General features: G+C 46.3%; 1 protein-coding gene across 2 annotated transcripts in view; it reads right to left on the bottom strand.

Annotated features, from left to right (window-relative positions):
* Snx19 (sorting nexin 19) overlaps positions 1-23,781 on the bottom strand; it is a 46,682-nt gene extending 22,901 nt beyond the window's left edge. For both annotated transcript variants that reach the window (XR_007978876.1, XM_052188772.1), the window contains exons 1-8: positions 21,586-23,781; positions 18,873-19,011; positions 17,868-17,968; positions 17,643-17,762; positions 15,143-15,273; positions 14,173-14,269; positions 13,176-13,356; positions 10,614-10,743 (exon numbers count right to left, since the gene is read on the bottom strand). Coding sequence is in view for 1 of the 2 variants with exons in the window: in XM_052188772.1 (XP_052044732.1) it covers positions 10,614-10,743; positions 13,176-13,356; positions 14,173-14,269; positions 15,143-15,273; positions 17,643-17,762; positions 17,868-17,968; positions 18,873-19,011; positions 21,586-23,271 (2,585 nt within the window). In the remaining variant the exon portion in view is untranslated. The remainder of the gene's footprint in view (positions 1-10,613; positions 10,744-13,175; positions 13,357-14,172; positions 14,270-15,142; positions 15,274-17,642; positions 17,763-17,867; positions 17,969-18,872; positions 19,012-21,585) is intronic.
* Between the last annotated feature and the right edge of the window lie 347 nt (positions 23,782-24,128).

Consider the following 24,128-nt stretch of genomic DNA (forward strand, 5'->3'; position numbering starts at 1 on the left):
CCCAGCCATGGCTTCTTTCTGCACACTATAAATCCAGGGCAGGGAGCCAGCTGCCAGCTGCCTATGCTTCTTCCTGTTGGTTTTCTTGGCCAATGAGCCCTGAGGACAGAAAGGACTGAAAGTCAACCATGAGAGACATGTCTACGATGACTAAGTCACCCTGTGTTTTAGGAAGTGTTTCTGATGGATGGAACAACACCAAGCTGCTTCCAACCCAGTTTTTGAAATTAGAAAGAAGAAAAGAATGTAGCCGGATGGGGGTGGGGTGGGGACACAGACAAACATCCTAAGCTGGCTCCCTTCTTAACAAATACGGCACAGTAAGGAGACACTTGTAGATTCTGGATAGAATAATACTGAGTACAAAAGGGGGTCTGAAGATATTTGTTCCAGAGCTGGACACTGTGACACTTTTAAGATTTTAATTTGAGGATGTATTATACAAATCTGCCTCTGACAATGGTCAAGCCCTCCCCTGACACTGTTTGTTAGTAACCACAGCATAACCTCAAACACCTCTGACTGGCTTTTAAAACAGAATTCCTACGTTATCTTCTTCATGAAGTTACCAAGATGAAATGAGAAAAATGAAATCAGAAAATGTTTTTGAAGATGCCGTGTTTGTGCGTGTGACAGAGAACATGATCCCACCCATCCCTTTTAACAACCCCATCAGATCCATAGAATAGGACGCAGAAGACAGTGAGCTTTGCACTTCATGCCTCGATTTCCCTCCTTCCCAGCAGGCTCAGGGAAACAAAGACAGAAACAGCAAGCCACTGATACAGAGTAACTAATCAGATTGGAGAGAAGTCGGTTAAGTCAGGGGTAACATGAAAATTATGTCAGAATCTCCCCAAAGCTTACCCTCTGTTTACTAAACAAGGACAGTTTCATTATAGAGACTAGAGAACACACAGTGTCTCATGCCCCTCTTTGGTCCGCTGTGAACTGCAAGTCTGGCTCATTCAGTCTTCAGGTAGTAATCCTGAGCCTGTCTTTCAGTGGAGGGCCAGGAGGTGGCTGAGGTGGGCCGATAATTAAAAGGGCCACCTATTCAGAAGTAGATTGAGTCAGCCAAGGGGAAAGGGCAGTGGAGGGTGGGAAGCCCTTAGCACTGGAGCACCAGAAAGAAAGGCCAGACACAAGGGAAGGGAGAGGCAGAAAGTTAGCGGTTGTCCTGACAACCAGGGCCACTACTGTTCCTGGTAACTTTAACTCACAGGGGTGCTCCCCTCTTGGCTGAGGGTGTAGTTACCACTGCAGGAAAAGAAGCAAGGAGGCAGAGGAAAAAGAGCTAGGTAATTATGAGCTCTTTATCAGGAGGGGCCCTGCTTCCAAATGTCACCAATATTAGAGATGCCAGAGTGACAGTATGCTCAGTCAAGATTTGGAAGAGAATCACCTGGAAGAGAAATCCTGATTTAAATAAGCAGCCATAGCAGGACTTCAAGACAGGCTGTGAAAATGGCAACAGAAGGCTAGAAAAGATCAGTCTTGCAGATAAAGGATCAACAGGAGAAACAGAATTCCAAGAGAAAGAAATGGAAAATACTAGCAAGGGATCAGGAGAGAAAGAAAATTGAGCAGGATGGGAAGCACCTGGTGTGGGAGTTATCTAATGGCGCTGGCTTCTGCATTCCTATCTTTAGTATGATTTTCAATCCTGAAACCAAGGAGAGATACTAAAGAGACAAGGACAACATTATAGCAGCTCCAGGGTTATTGCATGGTGGCAAATCTGTGCAAAGTGGCGATAGTTGAAAAGCATAGGGAAATAATGCATAAAACTAGGGGGAAAAAGGCACGGGGAGGAGAGGAAGGGCTGTTGGGCTAATCTTGATGCTGCACTACACAGCGAGGCTCCTGCACAGCAAGCCCTGACTGTCCCTGAGAACTGCAGTCCCTTGCTGCTGGCATGCCGTGGAGTGAGACTAAAACATATTCCTGCCAGTGCACATCTGCTCCTCCACGGCTTCACTATCAAACTTTCTTCCTTGACAAGGCGCTGATGGCAACTGTAGGACAGTGAGGATCAGAACGGAGGATAGTCAGTGGTAGAGCGCTTGCCTGGCCTGTGGGAGCCCCGGGCTTAATCCTGAGCAGCTGAGGGAAGGAGGGATCAAAGGTGAGGATTGATTGCTTCTCTAAGGCAGGCTAATGGTGTGAGTCACAGGCTTTCTGTGCCTGGCTAAAAGAAACAAGACCTATCCGTGACTGTATGACTGGTTGCTAAGACGCCTAGCACCAGGGCAGTGTGGCCCTGAGGTTTCTACTTTACGCAGATGTATCATCATGCATATCTAAGGCTTTGGGATCGAAAGGGCCTAAATATAGGCTATCTTAAAGAGTACTTACAAAATTCTCCCAATTCAGATGTCTGCCTGGCTCATTATTACCACAGACCTCTAGTGTATTCTGTTCTCAATGCATCAGTCCCAGCACTGAACTCTTAAGGGATGGAACCCACTCAAAAGGCCATCTCTGACAAGCCTGACCAGAGACCAGTGTGCTGCGGACCCTTCAGATCGGGAGGAGGGGAAGTGTGAAGGAGGAAAGGCTCTCAGCCTGTTTGTGTCACTGGCACAGTGGAGTAGCTTCTGGATTATGGAGCAGCGCCTCCCAGCGGGCAGAACTACTCTTGCAAAATCTTCCTTACAGAAGGTGAAGGATATTTTTTAATCTGCAGCGCCACCTGGTGCTTACAGGGAGACTTTTGGTACTCATTTTCCAAGCCACAGACACACACCATACAGAGAACCAGATTAAAAGCATTCAAAATTGTTATGAGTTGCTCTCTATTTAAAAGTATAAGTAATATACTCCACAGATACATGCTGCACCATTTGAAACACTACTTAGCTTAAAGGATATCTGTCTTATAAGGTCCAGCTCCAAACACATACCTTCCTCTTCCTAAAATGTTTTCCACATTAGCTTTCTCCTAAACAAGCTCCATTCAGTAACACTTGCCCCCTAAGTCACACCGAGAGTGAGGTGCGTCTGTCTGATTTTAGTGCCCACATTCTTCCCACGTGGAAAGGGGGTAAGGAGAGGACAGAGACAACGCAACAGCAGGGTCTGCTTCCGGGAGCATAAAATCAGTGGGTCCTCACAGTGGAGCGAGATGCTCAAGGGCACTGTGCTGTTTCAGAAAGTAAAATGGTGCTGTTGTGGTAGGCAGCCTCTGAGTAGCCTGTGAGGAGATACAAGCATAGTCTGGGCACTGGAGAGGGGGCATCTATGGGAAAGGCCTGGGGGCGTTTTGTTTCCTTGGGTGCTCCTGTCCCCTGGCACTGCTGAGGATGCATGGCATTCTCTCTGGTGATGAGAGACATACTGAGACAAATGGAATTGCATGCGATCTTGCACATCTGCTCATTTAACGTGATTTCAGTGTCTTCCATGTGTCAGAGGAGGCATTTGAGACACAACTGTGAATAAGCAGAATCTTTAACCTCAAGGATCTTATATAGTCTAATGCTGTTGCCAAAACCTCAGGCTCTCAGGCTCCTTTTTTTGGTTGCAGGTAGGAAACAAGTACCAATAATGTAGCTTGGGAAATGACAGTCTTTTGGGGTTTAAACGCCCCAATATTCTGGCTTTCCCCTTCATTTTATAATGACCAGTGCTATACTTCCATTGGAATATATACAAATTTTAAAATATTATAAAATAGACAGAAGAACACACAATTCATAGGCAGCAGATATTCAGTTATTACACATCTATTACAATGTTATATAATTGCCACACTAAGTGGAGATTCTCAGGTAGGATAGGGCATGGTATATATAACATAATATGAAGTGATACCCTGAATGCAAGGCAATGTATATGGTAGACAAGACTGCTGGGGTCTGTCCTGCAGGGCTCAGCCACAGATGGCTTCCCTGTAACAGGCCTGTAGATGAAGCATGGCATGAGACACTCCTTCCAACCAAGCAGACACAATACAGTCTCAGGGAAGCCATCACTGCACAAAACCCCTAAGGATGGCACTTTTAAATTCAGCCCAGGTCAATGATACTTTTAGGCCAGAAATAACCTAATGCAAGAAACTGAAGATTTACTTGAGTCAAAGGATCTGTTGCTCCAGCCAAAGCACATGCTTTTTCTAGAGAAGCTGTCACAGGAAGAAGTGAGGGGTGAGCTCCAGTGGCCCTGGAGCTGTACTGGACAGAGTGAGGTCTTAGAGCAAAGAGACGCAGCACTGGTCTCCTGGTGACTCAGAACTTTTTGATATTCTTTCTCTAGCTGTGAACAGGGTGTAGGAAAGACTAACGTCCGGCCCAGGAGTGCTTCAGAAGGTCAGAGTCTGCTGACGGAGATGGGTGTTTGTACTATCCTCAGATGCGTCTGACCCAGTCTGGGAAAAACTATTACACAGGACTAAGACTCTGGAACTTAGTGAGGCCGATTTTAGCAGGTAGTGTTTTTTGAGCAAGCGTGTACAAAAGGGAGGCAGGCAGTATGAAGAGAAGGGACTGTGTAGGCAGTGAGGCGGAGTGCCTACCTGGTAGAACTGCACATCGGCACATACAGTAGGTAGTAAGCTTGCTGGCTAGTGACAATGCAATAAATGTCAGGTTCTTGCCTATTGTAACTGCTTGTGTCCTTTTGGTGGCATGCCTTGAGTTTCCCTTAAGAAGTAACTGATGTCACAGGTTGTTACACACATGCAGCAAGATAGTCAGCTTGAGCAAAGTTCTACCCAGATAGCACCTATGACTCCAGAGTGACCTAAGAGAAGAGCAGCAATAGTGTTCACACCAGCCATTGGTGATTGTCCTTGGGAGACACACACGGGCACCCCACTGGGCAGCCACACTCTCTAATGATCCTGCCTCTGCCACCACCTCCTGAACTTTGAGAGATGACTTGAGTAATACCTTTCCTAAGAGCACTCCACAACCTAGCACTAGCTCTAGAAATTGCCATTTAATATTTAATTTCCTCCTCATTTACTGCTTGTTGGATTTCCCCGGCCTGCACATTCCTTTCCTCTCACCATGCTTAGTGAGTTCATGTACTTTTTACTCTCCTCTACTCCTGGGTCACTGCACTGTTGTGCTCTACCATGTCAGGTAATGTCACCTCCATATGTCCCCAACACACAAACACACACTCACTTTCTCTCCCACTCACACTTTAAGAAATGTAGACAGAGATGCCAGGAATGTGCCTGCTGCCCTTTGACACAGGGTCTGATGCCATCCACGGGGCCTGGGGAGGCAGTGCCATGGCCGTGGCATAGTGCTCACGTACTCTCTTGCTGGCCTGGCTCCTATTTTTATCGTGGCATGGCTCTGGGCATCTAGGCAGGGAGCTGGGCCAACTTCTTCTCATTCCTTTACTCTCTACATCAGGGCTCCAAAATAATTTTACCCCTTACCTTGGCTGGGTCTTCCTGCCCTAAGCCTTCTACCATCAATGGGGCACACTCTATCTCTCCTTCCCTCCAACCCAGACTAGTTCTGAGTACTTTTCCAGTTTCCTAAATCCATTTCTGATGCATCCAGGGAACTGTAAAATTTCTTCTGTTTTCAGACACAAGACATTTGCACGAGCTGGGTTTACTTGTTCCCTGGCTTAGGCTGCTAGCCTCACCCCCTCCCCTTTCCTCCCAAGTAAGGAGTTCTACTTGTTACATAACTGGATGTCCCCAGCACAGAAGCTGACATGAGGCCAGGCACGCATGCGTGCAGCACTTGCCTTTGACTTAACCATGCCTTCTTTGGGCATCTAACTTCTCTTGAGCTTCCCTCCCCCACTCTCTCCACACCATCAACAATCAAGGGAGATTTATAAGCCTGGCACAGACCAGAGCTCCTCCAGTGTTGGCTCAGAAGGAGGGGTCACGAGGTTGAATTTACTCTGTCTCCGCCTGCCCCGCCTTTGCAGCTAGAGAGAGTGCTTACAATCTGGAAGGAGTCCCTGAGTCCAAGGCGGCTCTGGATATGGGTCTTTTAAGGGAGCAGGGAAGGAAGGAGGCTGGAGGCAGCAGAAGCAAGCGTATCCGCAAGGAGATAACAATGCCAGATGGTGGGAATTGAGGACATTTGAAAGGGGCACAGCACCTACATCTAGGTGGCCACCCCCTCCTGGACACCAAGACTGCACAATGCTCAGGAAAAGCAAAGCAGTGACAGTCACCATGTTCTTAAAGCACATAAAGGGCAGGAGCTCAAGTGCCCTGCAAAAGGATCCGGCTCCAGTGTTTAAGGTTTCAGACAGAGTGTGGGTGACAGTCACAGGGACACTAGGACCTTATATGCCGTCTCTTGTAGTGGAGTCTGGGTGGGTGGGTGGGGTGTGTGTGTCCTGCAGCTCCAAGGGAGATCAAATTCCCAGCTTCTTTGCTTACCACACAAACACCTTTTTAAAAATAATGACTCCAGGGACGGTCACGGGGAGTGCCCTCCTTGCTCCTTGTAGATATGGACATGCAGTTTGGAGTCTACAGACCACCTGATAATCTCCTCTTAGGGAATGTTTGTCACTTAGAGCAGTGATTTTCAGGTTGGCTCTTAGCCCGTGAAGCCATGGGGCAAAGGTGTGATCCTGTAAGTTAAGAGAATCACTTCAGATGAAAAGTGGAAAAGTGTGTGGTAGCTTCTGCATGTGTTATTTCTGAACTTTCTGGTTTTGATTGAATAACCCCAATTCCTTATAAACCACAGATTCCCCAAGTTAGAAGCAGGGATCATAATACCTCCTTCACAGAGCCCTTTAAATGGATTAAACTCTAAAATATGCTCAAAGTGTCACATATAATGCCAGCGTGAATTAATCTTTCAATATACATTTGCTGCACGGTAAATACATATAAGCCGATAAAATTATCCATTGAAATACTAACTTCTGAAGTGATCCCCATGTTCTTCATGTGACTACACATGTGGAGACTTGTTAATGGAAGACCGTGGGCCATAGGAGTCAAGTCCTTGAAGCCTTTGGACCAAGGGAAATGGTCCATTCTTCAAAGACTATGACTTTCCCCCTCTTCTTCCACCTCTTACAAAAGCACCTAGAACATTATACAACTAGAATGTGTTCTGAGATCCAAATCAAAAAACACTATAAAAATACGGGCAAATCATTTGTAAGGAAAGAGCGGTCTTGTGCAGGGAAGGAGGTGGTCCTCATTTAGGTTCAGCCTGTGGAAGGGTGGGGTGAGTGCCAACTACCACAGCTCTAAATCTTGCACTAGCAGACAGCAAAATGGCGAAGGAGAAAGTGTGCAGATGTAGAGGAGACTTTTTTGGTAGAAGCTGTCCAAAGAACGACGATAATGACAAAGCCTGGCCACCTGCATGAAGAGCAGCGCTGGCCAGAGTGACAGATTCCCAAGGGAGCCACGGCTTTGTGTTCAGGCCACTTACAGTCACCAAACGCATGGCCATGTCCCTGCCTTTCCAAATGCTGTCTCCACCTCATGAAACAAAACAGAAGCAAACAACAAAGTCCGGAAAATGAAAGGTAAAGCTAAGGAGTCAGGGGCACTTGGAGGCGTCCTCTCTGGTTCTATTACAGCTAGAGTCACTTCCGGGCCTGGCTGTTCTGCACTCACTAGATAGCTGTCTGCCTGGCTGGCTGTGCTAACAGAAGTATCCGGGAGGAGGGACGGGAAGAGAGATATGCAGCTTCACCCCCACTCTCTTCTCACTAGGAACAGGCTGCAGAAGCCATCCCTACGCAGTAAATCTAGAAAGCATGGCTGAACTGAGTACTGTACGTGTTTGTGTGTCTTAGACCAGGCCACAGGCACCCTGTTTTTGAGTTAACAAAAGAGCCCACTGGTATAACTCAGCTTGAAAGGCCTCATGGAGCCTCCCTTGTTTGGAAACTCCGCTCTGTGTTGGTCAGTCCCACAAGGGATGACTGTAGGTGGCAGCAGTAGACTCGGGTGAGTTGGAGATCTTAAAACCACAGAGTGGAACTAATTTGGAGGCATTAGAAATGTAAGACATTTTTCATCATTTCCTAGTCTAAAGAACAAATATCATTTTTATGATACTTTGTAATATACATAAAGAAAAAAAGCATTATTAATCCCATTTCCCAGATGAGGAAACCAAGCTCAGAGTATAAAACTTTGGGAGTAGTCTTGGTAGAGCAGCCCAGGCTTTGGAACAGCTGGGCTGAGTGCCAGCCCCACTGCCCACTCGCTTTCCACCCAAGGCAGTGCCTAAGTTTCTGTGCTCTAACTTTACAACAGTAGGTCTGTGTCATTTTTGTCCTTTCTTAACCAGCCTTTAGTAATACTTAAGACATGACTGAAGACAGAAGACGGAAATGGATCCCCAGTTGGACAGTAAGACAGTATTTTAAAGTAGAGTTGAATGAATGTTATAAGACTGCTCAGACAAATTTCTACCCGTGAGGCAAGAGAAAGCTCAGGCCAGCACAATCACAACATTTTCGATTCCGTTGACTGCAACTTAACTTCTTCCAATTCTAAATTATGGATCTCAATCTTTTTTTCCAATTTCTCCTAATGTCTCTCTTCTGTTTTGATCCTATTGAATAGCTTCTTGAGTTTGTAAGCCAATTCACCACGGACATGGTCAGAGGAGTGGGGTCCTTGGTACTCGCAAAGTACTAGATGTCATTTAACCATACACTACCAGACTTCAGATTACATTACTGAAGACCTTTTCACTCTTGAAAACATTAAGATCAATAAAGGATGAAGAGAAATAAAAGCCCAATTAGCAATACTCACAGGCAACAGAGTAGAACACAACAGAACTAGAGTTATAACTGCAAAAAATATCAGGAAGGAAAATGTTCATTCAGCCAAATATTTCAAGAGGGTGTACCAGGCCCGGCACCTGTGTAGGTCCTTGTGGCCCTTATGCTAACAGTGAAGGAGTGATTTCTCATCTTAGTACTAGAGGCATTGTGGGAAGACTATGTCATCACTGTGTGTGCAGAGGGGTAGAGAGGGGAGTAGGTACAGCAGGGCATGTTGTGTGTAATGCAGAGGGCAAGCAGCACCCATGTTCCCTACCCACCAGATGCTTCCAAGGGGCATTTCTATCCTCCTTCCTTGTTGTGACAACCCACACCTCTTCCTGTGTTGCTAACTGTCTCCTGGGAACAAATGGATCTATTGTGAATCATGATGTTAGGAAACCTGGATAATTTCTATGATATAATAAGTATCCCTGGCAACAAGAGTGAGTGGACAGGAGGGCTCCTAAATTCAGGGGAAAGTGGGAGAAAATGGTATAAAATAGGTGAATGAAATCTGGTCTTCAGGATCAAGAAAAGTGTTATTATTATGTCTAGCATGAGTGAATGCGGAAGGTAGTAAGGATGGATATGAAATCAGTCCTAGAAACCTCCATCTATTCATAAATCTTTTGAGGTATCTGTAGGGTCCAGATAAAGCTAAGCTGCAAGTCCACGCTTCTGTCTACTGTGCCATTCTGTAAGCACTAGGCATGGTCAAGAGAAATGTCCACTCCCTAGAAATGGAAGAAAGAAAGACACAAGGGAAACTGATCCCACAGCGTGGTGCCACATTATTGTGACACCATCTCTTCCATTCCAGGACACTGGAACGTTTGCTGGTTCTTGAAGCTGGGTTGATAATGATACACTTTGAGGTCACATAAGACTTAAAACTCTTTGTTCTCCACCTCTTTAACTTGTTTAACTTGGATTTAAGTGAACAATGTACCAACCAACCTCACTTGCCTTGCCTTTTCCACGTAATCGTGGCTTACAACCTGAGATAATGCATAGCTTTAATCTTATGCATTCTTTCGTGCCCTGACCCACAAGTACCTCATGTGTGTATGCATGTTATGGTAATAAATATTGAAAACATAAAGTAGGTCGAAACAAAGATCCACTATAAATGCTGGAAGCAGCCTACGTATGTTGCTGGATAACTTGTTAGTGTGTTATTTGGGGTCAGTTGGAGTAAGTGACTTAATCCCTGTAAAATCCTTAATCTGTTAAAGGTTTCTGTAAGACATAGTTCCTTCCCCCACCTGATGCTTTCTGTGCTGCCCAATAAAGTCTGAGCAGAAGTCTTTTGTTATGGACACACAGACAAGACACAGCACTCAGGTAAGGATGGGGATCCAGATTCATACTCATCCAACGGACAGATTCAGATAGGCCAGAAACCATAAGCTATTGAGAGTCAGAAAACATGAGACAGAATTGAGCTCACTTTTGATCAAACGTACCCAAAGGAAACTGCTTTGATTTCTTTTCTTAATGTCACACCAATGCATAGTGGTGATCTCCAGTGTTTTTAAGTTGACACATTTTGGTGCCTTGCATGAGGAATCTCTAAGGTGTTAAACTGATGTCCTAGAATAGGCAGCCCGAGTTAAAGTCCTCTAGGGACAGAGGCAATGTTCAGTGTGCTGTCTATGTCAGAAACCTTAGAGAATTATATACACTCAAACTTGAGACAGGTGGTTAGAAAACGGCTTCTGCTAGAGTCTTCTTCGCCACAGTCCTAGAATGCTGAGGTCGCAGGCTCTTTAAATGCTATATTTTCAACCTTCCTAGCACAGAAACAAGCTTCACATCCAATTTCTTAGCAAATTGAGGCTCTAACGTGACAGAAAGCTCAGCCATCTTACCTTTGAACTAGAGTTCCGAAAATAATGCGGAGGAACTTCTGCGTGCTTTCCGTGCACAGCCACTTCCACTGCTCCATCATCAGCAGGAGGATCAGATCAAAGGCCGTGTCAGCTAACCCCGTCTCTGTTCCTGGGGACAAAGCATCACAGGTAACTCAGGAAGAGACCTCTCCTCTTTCAGAGCTTTGGTGACAGTCAGGTCTTCTCAAGCTTCTTGTCATTATCCTAGAGTTCTGAGGTCCCCTTGCACAATGTGAATCAAGCAATGCCTGTATCTGTCACTCAGGGGTGGGCCCTGAATGCTTTTACAACTTTTTTGTTTCTGACGTTCTGTCATGACAGGTTTTTGTAAATTGTATTAACAGGTCTTGTACATAATTATTTTACCTCTCTGGCTTTGGTCTCCCCTGTATTTCTCCAGGATGCTGACTCCATTCTACTCTAAGCAGGGGCTCACAACTGCTGACTAACTGGAACTGGCAAGGCGCTGAGCCTTCCACTCGCCCCCACAGAGGATGATGGAAAGGAATGGGCTGATCAAGGGGAAGAACTGAGATTCATTCTCCTACAGAGCCACCTACATTACCCAGAGATGTGGGGTGGGGCGCAGGAGGCAGGAGTCTGACTTGGAGATAACATGTGGTTCTAGGCAGAGTACCACACCTCTGGTCAAATGCCATGACATTTACCAATTTCTTTTCCATTTGGAAGACCTGAGGGGCCACAGATGAGCTTATGTTTACACTGGGCTGAAGAGTCTTGAACATCTATTCACTGGAAAGAAGTGTCTATTTGCCACATCTGTGCTGGGATTCCCACTTCCTGTCCCAGGGGTATGCTGATGTTCCACAGCGATTAGGGGGATCGGGCACTTTAGCTGTGATTAATGTTAGCATTATCAGCATCAATGCTCTGCTAGTCTAGGCTCAACGGGGACTCTCTGGACCAGCCTGCACCCGCTTTCCTCTTCCAAGGGTTTTACAACACAAATTGCTTTGGGGTGTGGGCAGATCTGTTAACACTGAATCTCACTTCCTTTTAGATTCTGTCTAGTTCATATTTTCCTTTTCTGTGCTGTATGTATGTATGTATGTATGTATGTATGTGAATAGATGCTTCTTTACAGTGAATAGATTTCCTTTTCTGTGCTGTATGTATGTATGTATGTATGTATGTGTGTATGTATGTATATATGCATGTATGTGAATAGATGCTTCTTTCCAGTGAATAGATGTTCAAGCTCAGCATAAACATTAGCTCATCTGTGGCCCCTCAAGTCTTCCAAATGGAGAGAAACTGGTGAATGTCATGTGTGGAAAATATGAGTTGCTTTCTAGTTCTTTGCTCAAAGGTGGACTACTCCTCCCTCAGCAAACAGCCTCTTCAGTGCCACTAGTTTCTCAGGATTAGCATCTGTCTGCAGCTGCCACCCTGTGGTAACATGTCGTCATTGCAGCAAAAGTAAGGCAAATGGAATTACAAGGTCCTTTTGAAGAGAAGGACAGACTCCACAACACCAAGACATTAAGAAGACCAGTCTCGCAAACACGCCCACAGGCCACCTGACTTGGGCAATTCCTCACCCAACTGAGATGTTCCTCTCGGATGACTCCTGGCTGTGTCATGATGACAATTACAGCTAACTCTAAGCCCCATTGTGTCACATACTCAAACTGAGGGTCATAGAGCAGAGGCCGGTGATTTGTTTTTGAGCATCTGGGAGTAAATATGAAATTAGTTTTTCTTCTTCATCCCACAATATCTTCCCTCTAGATGTTGTCATCATTTAGTCTTAACATGTCTTTTAATCAATAAAACTTCCTTTTTTTAAAGTCCTATGTCACTAAAAATATTGGAAGCCAAGTTCTGATTTTTTTCCTCTGTAGGAAACACTTGGCCTTTTGGGAAGAGGATTGCAAGTGGGGCTCAGCTCCGCCAGCAATTCTGCCTGTTTCCCTGGGGACTGGAAAGCTTCATCTGCAATGGGAAGAAGTCAAGCAGGGGCAGATCTGGGGGAAGATGAATCCAGGTGAGGATGCTGTGTTTCAGCTCTTCCGTGGTCGATCCATGTAGACACGCACACGTGCAATTTGGTAGTTAGGCATCACTGGTACACAGCAAAGGCAGAAGCTGACAGCCCAGAAGTGGTCATTTGGAGAGTACAGAGTAAGAACACAACCCAAACCCCATTTCAAGAATGATGTTAAAGAACCCAAAAAGAGACCGAGAGAGAAAGAAACAAAGCGGGGCATGGAGGAGGGAAGAGAAAGAGAAAGAGTCGGGAGGGAGAAGGAAACATCAGACACTGATGAAGTTGTGTAGAAAAAGAGAAGCCCTACACCAAAAATAACACCCTGATGCTATACATATAGATCTTTCCCTGCTGCTTGACTGGATCAGAAACCCATCCCCACCTTTGGACCACAGCACTCCAACTCTGGATCTCTCTGCTGAGCCCAGGAGACGAGCAGAAGACTGTCAGCACTGTCCCGTCCACCTGCCCTGAGTCCCAGTGGACATCTCCCTGGCTCTCTGCTGTGGAAGAAAGGTCTTGTCACTCACCTGGGTCACTCTTGTTGAGCTCTTGGGCTGTCACAGCTTTATCCAGCAAGCCACTATCCACATATTCTTTGGGGACTTGCTGGGGATCTTTATCTGGGACTTCTACTGGCTGCATTTTCAGTAACTTTGTCTGCTTTTCAATGAAAGATTCCATCCCAGACATGGACAGGATCTCTGACTCCTGAAGAAACAGCAAGTAGCAAAGATCACCAAGGATGCAGAAGTGAGAATGAAGGTAGCATCTGGGTTTGCCACCTCTCACTTGAAAATGTCCCATGTGCAGAGTCCACTAACCCATGGCCACCTCAGGAAAGTGGCCACTCCTTACCCAAGCTGCAAGTAAAGCTCGCCTGCTCTGGGTAATCACCTCCGTACACAGTGGACTGCCTGCTCTGAGTAATCACCTCCGTACACAGTGGATCGCCTGCTCTGGGTAATCACGTCTGTACATGATGGATTGCCTGCTCTGGGTAATCATCTCCATACACAGTGGATCGCCTGCTCTGGGTAATCACGTCTGTACATAATGGATCGCCTGCTCTGGGTAATCACCTCCATACACAGTGGATCGCCTCCTCTGGGTAATCACGTCTGTACACGGTAGATTGCCTGCTCTGGGTAATCAACTCCATACACAGTGGATCGCCTGCTCTGGGTAATCACGTCTGTACACGGTGGATCGCCTGCTCTGGGTAATCACGTCTGTACACGGTGGATCGCCTGCTCTCGTCTAGAAACTACTTTCCCTTATCATCTTGCTGATATTATCTCAAACCCATCTCCTTAAGGAGCCAACTTGCCAATCCAGATCTGATAGAATCCTAAAGCACTCGGAGGAAACACTTCTAGCATAACATTTTAAGAAGCAGATATCAGCTAAGTTCTTGATCAGGGCACCCAGCTCTCCTCTGACTTTAGAGAAGCCTTCTACATACTGTTTCTCAGGATCAAAACCTTAGACTGAGACTCTAGCCGTTCTCTGGGTTTGGGCTCTTACCGCATTGCCTTCCTGGAGGCAGTACAGAATCTTGTCCTGTGCCTCAGCTATGCTCAGTGCAGGGGCAATCTTACTGGATGAAAACCTCAGTCTGGACCTGACACAAAAACAAAGGCAGAACAGAATATAATTCGTGATCTTGCTCTCTAAAAAGAGAGGCTGGCAAGTAGTGACAACATTTTAAAACAGAAATATCCATGCTTACTCTGGGGTAGGGGTAGGGCTTAGTATGCTCAGAACTATCTAGGAGATGAAATCTCCCAAACAACACATACTTGGCAATTCTTCAAATGCAGTGTCATATTTTACTATGTCTATACAGTACTTATGAAAGGACTTTTGTCAAGTAAAATAGCTGTTAGTCTGCAACAATCCTCTCTGTCTGTCTCTCTGTCTCTGTCTCTCTCTCTCTGTCTCTGTCTCTCTCTCTCTTCTCAATGGGCCACATTTACACAGAACTTTCAGGAAGGGTGCATGTGCCGTCCCTGCCTTCTGCACACTGGTATGAAGGGCGTCCAGGGGCCAGCTGGGACGTGAATGTGGCAGAGCGCAGCCGCAGTCAGACAGTTACTAAAATATACCCTGCAGGTTTCCATCCTAGCCCTCTCCTGTTTAGTGCTTGGATAAGTACTCTTTAAGCCAAAATTTCCAGAAATAATGGCAAACAAATAAATTACAAGCCTTGATTCTTAGTAGGAAAGAAACATCTCAATTTCTACAAAAAGAAGATTATCCAGGCTCTACGGTTTTCCCTTCTAGTCAAAAATTCCCAGGGATCTGGGCCCAGGGTTTCGCACATGGGGCAAATGCTCCTTAGGTAGAGCACTGTGGAGCCCGGCCTCTAGCTTTGCTTAGAAGCCTATGGGCGGCATGCGCCTCCTCTCTTCTAGGGCTTGAGAACGGAGGCGGCTTTGGCCGAGGACTGGGGATCAAGCGAGGACAGGAGCCCTGGGCACTGAGGGCGTCTCACTTGCTAGACTTCTTGCCTTCTGTCTGGGGCTTGTTTTCACTCTCTGCTTCACTCAGCTCCTCTGTGGGACTCTGGGGCTCAGAGCGAGGAAACGCAGTCTTCAGGGTGTCCACGATAGCACTCACCACCATCTGCAGGGTTGGAGGAACAGGATGAGTATGGTTACGCACATCCTGAGGGGCAGTGATAGAGAGCAGAACAGTCACCTCTCCGTGCTTTACCACAGGATGAAAAGTGCGCAGCATCCAGGGCCCTCACCTTGGAGAACAAGATACCAGCCAATGACAACAATTCTTTGTCTCTGTGTCTAGAACAATCTTCTCTACAGAGTTAGACAAACAATACCAAGTGACAAGAAGTCAAAGGGAAAAGAAGGAGAAAGAAAAACTCAAGAGAGTTCTTCAGGCTAGAGAATACTTTAATTAGCTTCTTTCCTTTTTACATAAAAATGGGGTTCCTAGTTTCCAAATTGATGATACTGACAGCAAAGTGTGAATTAGTAGAAATAAAGAAGGTAAGGAAAGAAAAATGAAGATGATAAAAGGAAAAAAGGAAAATGCAGTTCAGAAGCTTAAATAATATAAACACGTTGCAAGGGTTCTGAGTAATACGCTGGGTTTGTAGTTAAATCAAGCGATTGTCTTCATTAGGTACAGAAAGAATAAAAGTCCCTCAGGCCTGTGGTTAAGCTATCTGGAATTGCTATAAAGAAAAATCTATCAGTGAAAAACAAGATTCATCTATATTTTTCAGCATGTGAAAGTGGCATTCATATTTTTACTATAAAAGGAAATGTACAAAACCAAAACAGCTCAAGGTGACAGAGGTGAATATGAGTTACTGAAGGCCGCTGGGTCAGAGAGGCACCAGGCCTGCTGGAGCTCACTCATTCTTGTGGTGATCCCTCACAGGAGTACAGCCAGTACAGCCAAGACACACGGGACAACCAGCAAGACTACAGGGACCACTAGGAGAACAAACCAGGCAGGGAACACAGGACAGGATGGCATAAAAGGCAGCTTAAAAAATACAAAGTGCAGGTTCAGGAGAAGGTTCTGTGGGCAGAGTCTTCCTCAGCTGGCTATGGTGATACACATCTGCAACTCTGTGACACACACCTGTAACTCTGTGTTACACACTGTAACTGTGACACACATCTGCAACTCTGTGACACACACCTGTAACTCTGTGATACACATCTACAACTCTGTGACACACATCTGCAACTCTGTGACACACACCTGTAACTCTGTGACACACACCTGTAACTGTGACACACATCTGCAACTCTGTGACACACACCTGTAACTCTGTGATACACATCTGCAACTCTGTGACACACACATGTAACTCTGTGACACATACCTGTAACTCTGTGATACACATCTGCAACTCTGTGACATACACCTGTAACTCTGTGATACACATCTGCAACTCTATGACACTCATTTGTTAACTCTGTGATATGCATCTGTTAACTCTCATGCTCTTGGGGTCAGAGCAGATCTCAGGGACTGCTGGCCAGCCAGTCTACCCACTACCAGAGAACTTCTGAGAAAGGTACACTGAGAAACCCTGTCTCAAAAACTAGGAGTAATGGAGGAAGACATGCTATGTTTTCCACATACATGTGCAGGTGAATGCACCAGTTGCATAGGCACACACATGTAAGACAACTTTTCTGCCTCAAGGATTGCAATTAATAGGAGGGCCTTTGTGCCTTCCACACTGGCCTTACTGGAAATTAGTACAGTGCCTTGCTCAAAATAGGCAGCCTCACTGAATATGATGGTGCCTGCCTGTAGTCCAGCATTTGAGAGGCTGAGGGCGATGATGAGCTTGAGACCAGCTGGAACTATTGGTAGTTCCAGGCCAGACTGGGCTCTAATGAGATCTGTCTCAAAAAAGCCCAGAAGCAAAGAACCAGGCAATAACAAAGGAAATTCCCCATAAGGAAACAAGGAAAGAAATAGTAGACACATCTGCTCAGAACCCTGGGGCTTTTACCTGGTTGATCTCTTTCTAGTTTGGGTTCTTCCTCATGACAGATGCCCCCTAATACATATCATATGGAATTCCATCTTATTTTTTTGTCCCAGCCAAGACAAGGAAGCCCACTTTTAGCCTTACATGTTTCCATTAGAACAATATCATATTGTTTTGTGTGTGTGTGTGTGTGTGTGTGTGTGTATATACATATACATATGTATATGTATGCATATAAGTGTGAATATTTTATATGTATATATGTATATATACACACATATATGTATATATATAGTGGCCATTGTCTAAGAGCTGCTCACTGTGATTCAGCAAGTTGATGATCCAGCTAATATTTAGCATCAGGTCTTGAAGATTTCAGTCCATGTTCCACTGACTCTTTCTCTGGGCTCCCTCTTCCTGAGCCCCTGTGAGTTCCTCAGCACGCTCTCCACTCTAATGCACACCTCATGCTTGCAGACAGCAGCGAAGCTGAGCACAGTGACTCTGCGGTTACCTTGTCTATCCTAGAGACCATGAACGGCTTCTTGACAAAGGCAATCCGAGCATCTGTGTTCAGGGCAAGGAACTCCTGCACCTCCTCACTGTTGGCAATCTCAGGGATGGCACAAAGTTGCTGAAAAGGAAAAGCATTTTAGAAGAAATCCCAGCATCCGGATCTCAGAGCCTTAGGTTGGATGTGTGGGGTGAGGATGTGAGCAAAGCCAGAAACGATGCTGACCTTCAGGAAGGACTCCAGGAGGCTCTTCCGGGCTTCTACTCTGTCACTATCCATGTTTCCAAATGGAAGATCTGGAAAGAGCTTTTTTGGACCCTTCACATCTACAAAGCAAAGCAAAACAAACAGTAAAGCCATCCACTTAGCGTCCACACAGAGCCATTTCACGGAAAACAAACCATCACTGGCTGTATCTCACTAGGCTGTGGCTTTGGGTTTTTGTTAACTTCAGGACATCTAACTGTCCTCAGGGTTGTGATGCAACAATCTACTCTCCTCACTGTGAAGATGGTGCAGCAGTTACTTACTTCAGGCCTACTAAGTCCAACGACCCCAAGCTTCAGTCTGGGCTCCAATTCCTGGATTAGAATGACCTCAGGCAAGCCACATGATCTGTAGCTGCTGCTTCTCTATATGGAATCCCTATCTACCCCTCAGGCTGTTAGAGGGTTACAGGAACTAACGCACGTAAAGAGTGAGCAGAGAACCAGGCTGTTTTGAAGCTTGTCTGGATATTAGCTTTGCAATTAAGTAAGAAAACATATGATTTACACTCAACTTACTATTTATTTACATTATCATTACCATCTAAAAACAAAAACCAAATCCACATAGCCAGTTCCCAGCTTACTTGCACTTCAATTTTATTACATTTAAAACTCCTCATTGTGTGCTGGATGTGTCAAACAGCACATAAAAGGCTTGGTTTTTGAAGACAAGGATTTCTGGATAATCCATAGACCTAGAAACACTAATTTAGCTCCTTGAGTTATTCTATGGGCACAGGTCTACTTCTTTTAAGTGTAAAATACGTGGGGACACTAGAGCACCACATGTCACCAGGGACAACCTCAGGAGGGATGCCATCACAGCTGTCCAATCCTAGACCCCAGGCTCCTCAAAACAGCCTAGGGAGGAGATACTGTCACTGCTACCTTCTCCTCCCCACAAACCCACAGGCCACCAAGCATGCAGATCAGAACAGTTAGAGGTGATATGCAAGCTAACTTTTGATAAACTTCCGTAGATCTGGTCTCTCCTCCAGGCGGGTCTGCAGATTCAAGAACTCCCGGTAGCGGCGGTTCACGGTGTGATAGGCCAGCTGCTGTAGGCCGCTGCTGTGCTCGCCATTAAGCGCTGTCTCATACTGTGGAAAGGAATGGAGTTATTGATAGAACCAGTAAGGTTTAGGGGATCTATTCTGGGATTAATGAGTCGTTCAGTGGTCACAGTAGAGTATGGGAACGGGGAAAAGCTTCATTTATGCTGCATCTGACGGTCATCCTTAGTTGTAACTGACAATCCAAACCCCAAGGCTGACTGACCTGTACCTCCTGCTACCCCTTGCTCAGGCAGAAAGACTTTTCACTGTTTCTTATGATTGCTTCTATCCAGAAGTTCCCACCCCTAAGGTGGCTATGCAACATTTTCAAATCCTAAAGACATTATGGAGCAGAAGACCTAATACCTACATAATACCTACAAAAGTGACTACTGCTAAGTTACAGGAGAGTCCTCCTCAGGAGAAAATCACTTTGCCATGACATCTAGGCACTAACAATCTATACTAGTTTTAGGAAGAAAAATCCCAAACAGCAGATAAGCATAAATCATGACTTTGCCTGGAATAATTCTTTTTCTTTTTCTCTTTCCTTTTTTTTTTTTTTTTTTTTTTTTTTGGTTGTTGTTGTAGGATTAATCTTTTTAATTGTTACTCTGGAAATTGAACTGAAATTCTTTGTACTAAGCATATATTAGCTGTATCACCAGACGTCTCAAGGTGATTGAAAATGTTTTAAGAGGCCAGTCTGCTGCCTTCACATGCCTGAAGGGCCAGTATGGGAGAGATGCCCCAAACTGCACTCCTAGAAAAGTAAGCGCCCTGCACAGAATGGGGGCTATGGCCACACAACTAAGACCTGACAAACAAGGGTCAGATACAAAGATGCTGCGACCAGCTCCGCATGTGCTTGCTCTTAGCAGTCTTGGGCTAAGCTATTATAAAGCAACACGTGATTTAAAAAAAAAAAAACCTCCTTGTTGAAAGAACTTGAGCTAGTGTTTGAACATTTCTAGAACTAGAGAGGAAGACGAATATTCACTAAGTGCTGGGCAAAGATGTCTCTCCCATAAGTCCCAAGAAGGAAAAGAGACAGGCAGAATTCAAGAGTGAGCGTTGGAGCTTGGAGCACTGGGAGCTAGGATGCTTTCTAGGGAATATTCTGCCCTGCCTCTCGAGTGACAACTTCATTTTTCTGGTTGTAAGGAAGAAAAACTGTTCTGTTATCAGCTCACAAATCCCTCACCGTAGAAGATGAAATAGCCAGAAGCTGGCACTTGTATATGAGCACAGGGCACATCAGAGGGACACCTAGAGTTCAAACGACAGTCAGACCAACTGTTCAAGTTACGCTGTTTCAGTCACCTGTTACTCGTGACCCTTCTCGTCTGTGCTTTTGAAAAAATGCCTGTTTTATAAAGACCATGTGTAGGCAAGCCTATGAGTGCACAAGTACTTCTCATTATGTCAGTAACTCTAATCACTTCTAAAGGGGCGGGTGTTTGAACATTTCTAGAGCTGGAGAGGAAGACACAGTCACTATGAGCTGAGGTAAGCAAAGAGGTCTCTTGGACAAGTACGGAGCGGAAAAGAGACAGGCAGAATTCAGGAGTTTTCAAGCTCTAAAACTATCCTAACTTCAAATATCATGTGACTTTTAACATGGCAGGTCACCTTGAGGTTGCATCAGGGCATGTCCCCTTGGTTGGCTTGGATTTCACCTGGAGGAGTAGCATGTCCAGCCTTGTAGTGGTGATGGGTCTTGGACTGATTGATAATCACAGAAATTCCAGAAGGCAGGTAAAGTTCAGCAGAGAGGGTCCTGCCAAGGAACTCTCCTTCTGAACTTCTTCCTAATTTCTTTCTTTAAAGATGATAATATCCTTTATATTTTTTTTTTATTTTAAGAAGGTAGAATACTTATATTTAACTCAGAAGATGGCAAGTTATTTATTCCCTGTGACATTTATGCACAGATTTGGGAATGACTATGCAGAGATGATATGGAGAAAATTGGTTAGAGTAGCAGATCCCTCCTCAGACCAGGCTATGGAGTGATGAGTTAACTGGAAAGTTTCATTTTAAAAAGTAAATGTGTGGGGACAGAGAAGTGGGGAGAAATGGCTCGGCAGTTAAAAGCATGTGATGCTCTTGCAGAGAGCCAGGGTTTGGTTCCCGGCACCCACGTGGCAGCTTACAACTGTTAACTCTAGATTCAGATGATCTAGAACCATCTCCACAAGCACCAGGCACACAGTGCCTTTACATACATGCAGGCAAAATATGCACGTAAAATAAAAATAAATAAGGCGTCTTTTTAAAATGTAGACTCTTGGGATGCATTCTTAGAAATTCTTAGCCAGAATCTGTCTGTCAGAATCAGTATATTTCAAAAGCAGCCTGAGTGATACTGAGGTGGAAGCAGGCTCGAGAACCAATGGACACTTTGACCCCCAGCATTCTAACACAGAGAACTTCAGGAGCTGTTTGTGTGGTTCTGTCATAGGGGCTGATCCTGGCTTCCAGATGAGCTACACACCACTCGCGCACTTACTTAACCAACACGGGATGCTCTTACCTGCCCTTGCAATGTTCTGTTTCCTGACTCTGCTTTCTAAACCCCATCCCCAGAGTGAGCGACCACAGCCGTCATCCTGTTACCTTCACAGTGTATAGCGTGTATGGGTGGAATCCCGTCCCGCTGTGCTCTCGGGCAGTGATGGTGCCAGTGATCCGAAGGTTCTGGATGACAACTGGGCCATCTGGACTGCTCAGGGACTCGAAGCTGAAGGTGGCTGAGCCGAGAGGACCAGGTGGAGAGGAGGACAGTGGCACTGGGGGTACAGCGGGCTCAAGGGAGCAAATGCTGCTGGGGAGATCTTTGTCTAGGCATGAAGGCCGTAGGGGACAGGTTTTTTCTGGTTCCTCTAGCAAAGCTGTAAGAGAGGTGTCATCTTGCTCTGCCTCCTTGTCTGCAGTGTCAATCTGGATCTCTGGGCAATTCAGCATGGAGACCAGCATGCCGGTCTCTGTCTCCGTTCCTGGAGCCTCCTCAGCTTCTGCTCCGTCCATGCACTCAGACCCCTCGCCATCCTTAGGTTCCAGAGCCCCGGAATCGTCTAGGGCACACAGAGCATCTTGGATCCTGTCTGAAAGGAAGTTGCCTGGGGTCATCAGCATGATGGTTTCTTTGCCCAGTTCAGACAGTGGCGACTCTAGTTCTGAGTCTTCACATAAAAACAAGGGGCCTCGGATATCTGGCCGTAGAAAATGGGATGAGTCATTTCCTACTTTTCTTTCTTCAAGCATCCCAGGCAAATCTCCCTCTACAGCTTCGTAGCCTTCTTCGATCTCTGGGGAGGGGGCTAGCTCATTGAAGGTGACATGCACTGGGACTGTTGCTGGAGAAGATGCTTTTCCTAAGGGCAGACTCTCTGCGTCAACAATCAATGGCAGAGACGTGGGCACTGAGGGCTGCTCTGGGACACTGGGTGGGCAGGGGGGTTTAGTTGCTTGGGCTGCATCTTGTCTGCACTTGGAAAAGATACTCACAAGTATAAGGTGGATCCAGTCAGGATCTGATAGCTTGCTGATCAGTGGTAAGATTACATTGCAAGTAATAAGTTCAACCACAACGTGCCGTCCCGTCCTAGTCTCCAGGTGGGGCTTGGGCACTAACTCTTTTAGTATCAAATTCACAATGCCACGTGCATACGTGACCTCCGTGGTGGGACAGCTCATGGCAGGGTGGGGGGTAGTCACCTGACAGTAAGCATCCCACAGCTGGGAGGGCTGGACTGGACAGCTCTGCTCCTTCGCAGTAGCCTCCTTTGCCTGAATATAGCTCTGCAGGTGACAACCACAGAGTGTCAGAACCTTCTGGGTAAGGGCATGGCTGTCCACTAAGCTCATCCGCCTTCGAAGCTCCTGAACTAACCCTTTCATGGCTGCTTCCATCTCTGCCTGGAATGCCGGCTCATGGCTCACTGAACGATACCAGGATAACACGAAGTCTCGGATAATCATCTGGATGGTGCGGTTAATCTCCTGTTCCAGCTGCCTTTCTGCCTCGGGACATGGAGGACAGGTGGCAATTGTAATGAATCGTTCCAGGTGCAATTGACCTGAAGCCCCTACGATGGCAGTGGAGCCCAGCCATGCTCCCAGCACTACCAGCGATGCACACAGAAGGATCAGAAGCCACATGTTGACCAGAAGGTGGATGACCAGTAGCCAGCCCAGCAAGACCCCCACGAACATTAGTTTCCAGCTACTCCATAGATTGCTGTAAACATAACTGGACTCGGAGATACTCCCCTGGGTAGGGGACACTGTTTGTGCCTTCATGGCTGAAAGGACAAGTGGGTTTCCACAGATGACAGCCTCCTATTTTATTCTGGTGTCAGGAGTGAGAGCATGAACTGTCCCAGAAAAGAACAAGTCTGGATGCTACTGAGTGAACTCTGGACCCTCGATACTACTGGCACTGCAAAGCGACAGAGAAAGCCCTGCTTCTCCCGCTCGCTTCTGTCAACAGAGCCCATCAACTAGCCTCTTCCAACCGAGATGAGGAAAACTTTTGACGACCTTCATCATCATGGCCCAGGCGGAGAGTCTCTTCGCAGCCCCGCGCGGCCCATGGACACTTACGAACTCCGAAGCAGCAGCCGGCAGATCGGGTCACACGTCGCCGGGGGACGCGTGCCCAGGCTGCGCCCCTGGGAAAGAACTCCTTGGGGGTTCCTTCCGACAGCCGCGGCCAGCAGCCACAGCAAGCTCCGGCAGCCCAGGCTACTACACTGCACAACTCCAAAGTGGACAGAGCCGCCGGCCGGCTGCCAGCCGGCGACAGCTTCCGGGTCGCGGCCTGCGGGAGCGGGGTACGCTGGGAGAGCGGCCCGGTGGATCAGTGCCACGGGCGCCCCCTGGTGGTGAGAAGCAGTGGTGGCGGCTGGCGCGCACATCGCTCTGTTAACCTGAGAGCCCAGAGCTGGTACTCATCGGTGCCAAAAGGGAGATAGGAAGTCTTCTGTACTTGCCCACGCTCTATGAAGTGCTGTTTGTAAATATCTCTAGCCGTTTAGGGAAAATTTCAGTAATAAACTTTGTTTTAATTCCCTGGGAAACATACGTTTAGGAGCTTGATGATGGATTTTTAACATTCTCCCTGCTTCTTTTAGAACATCCCACCTCCATCCCCACCC

This window comes from Apodemus sylvaticus, chromosome 7 (assembly GCF_947179515.1).
Source record: "Apodemus sylvaticus chromosome 7, mApoSyl1.1, whole genome shotgun sequence".
Classification (NCBI taxonomy): Eukaryota; Metazoa; Chordata; class Mammalia; order Rodentia; family Muridae; genus Apodemus; species Apodemus sylvaticus.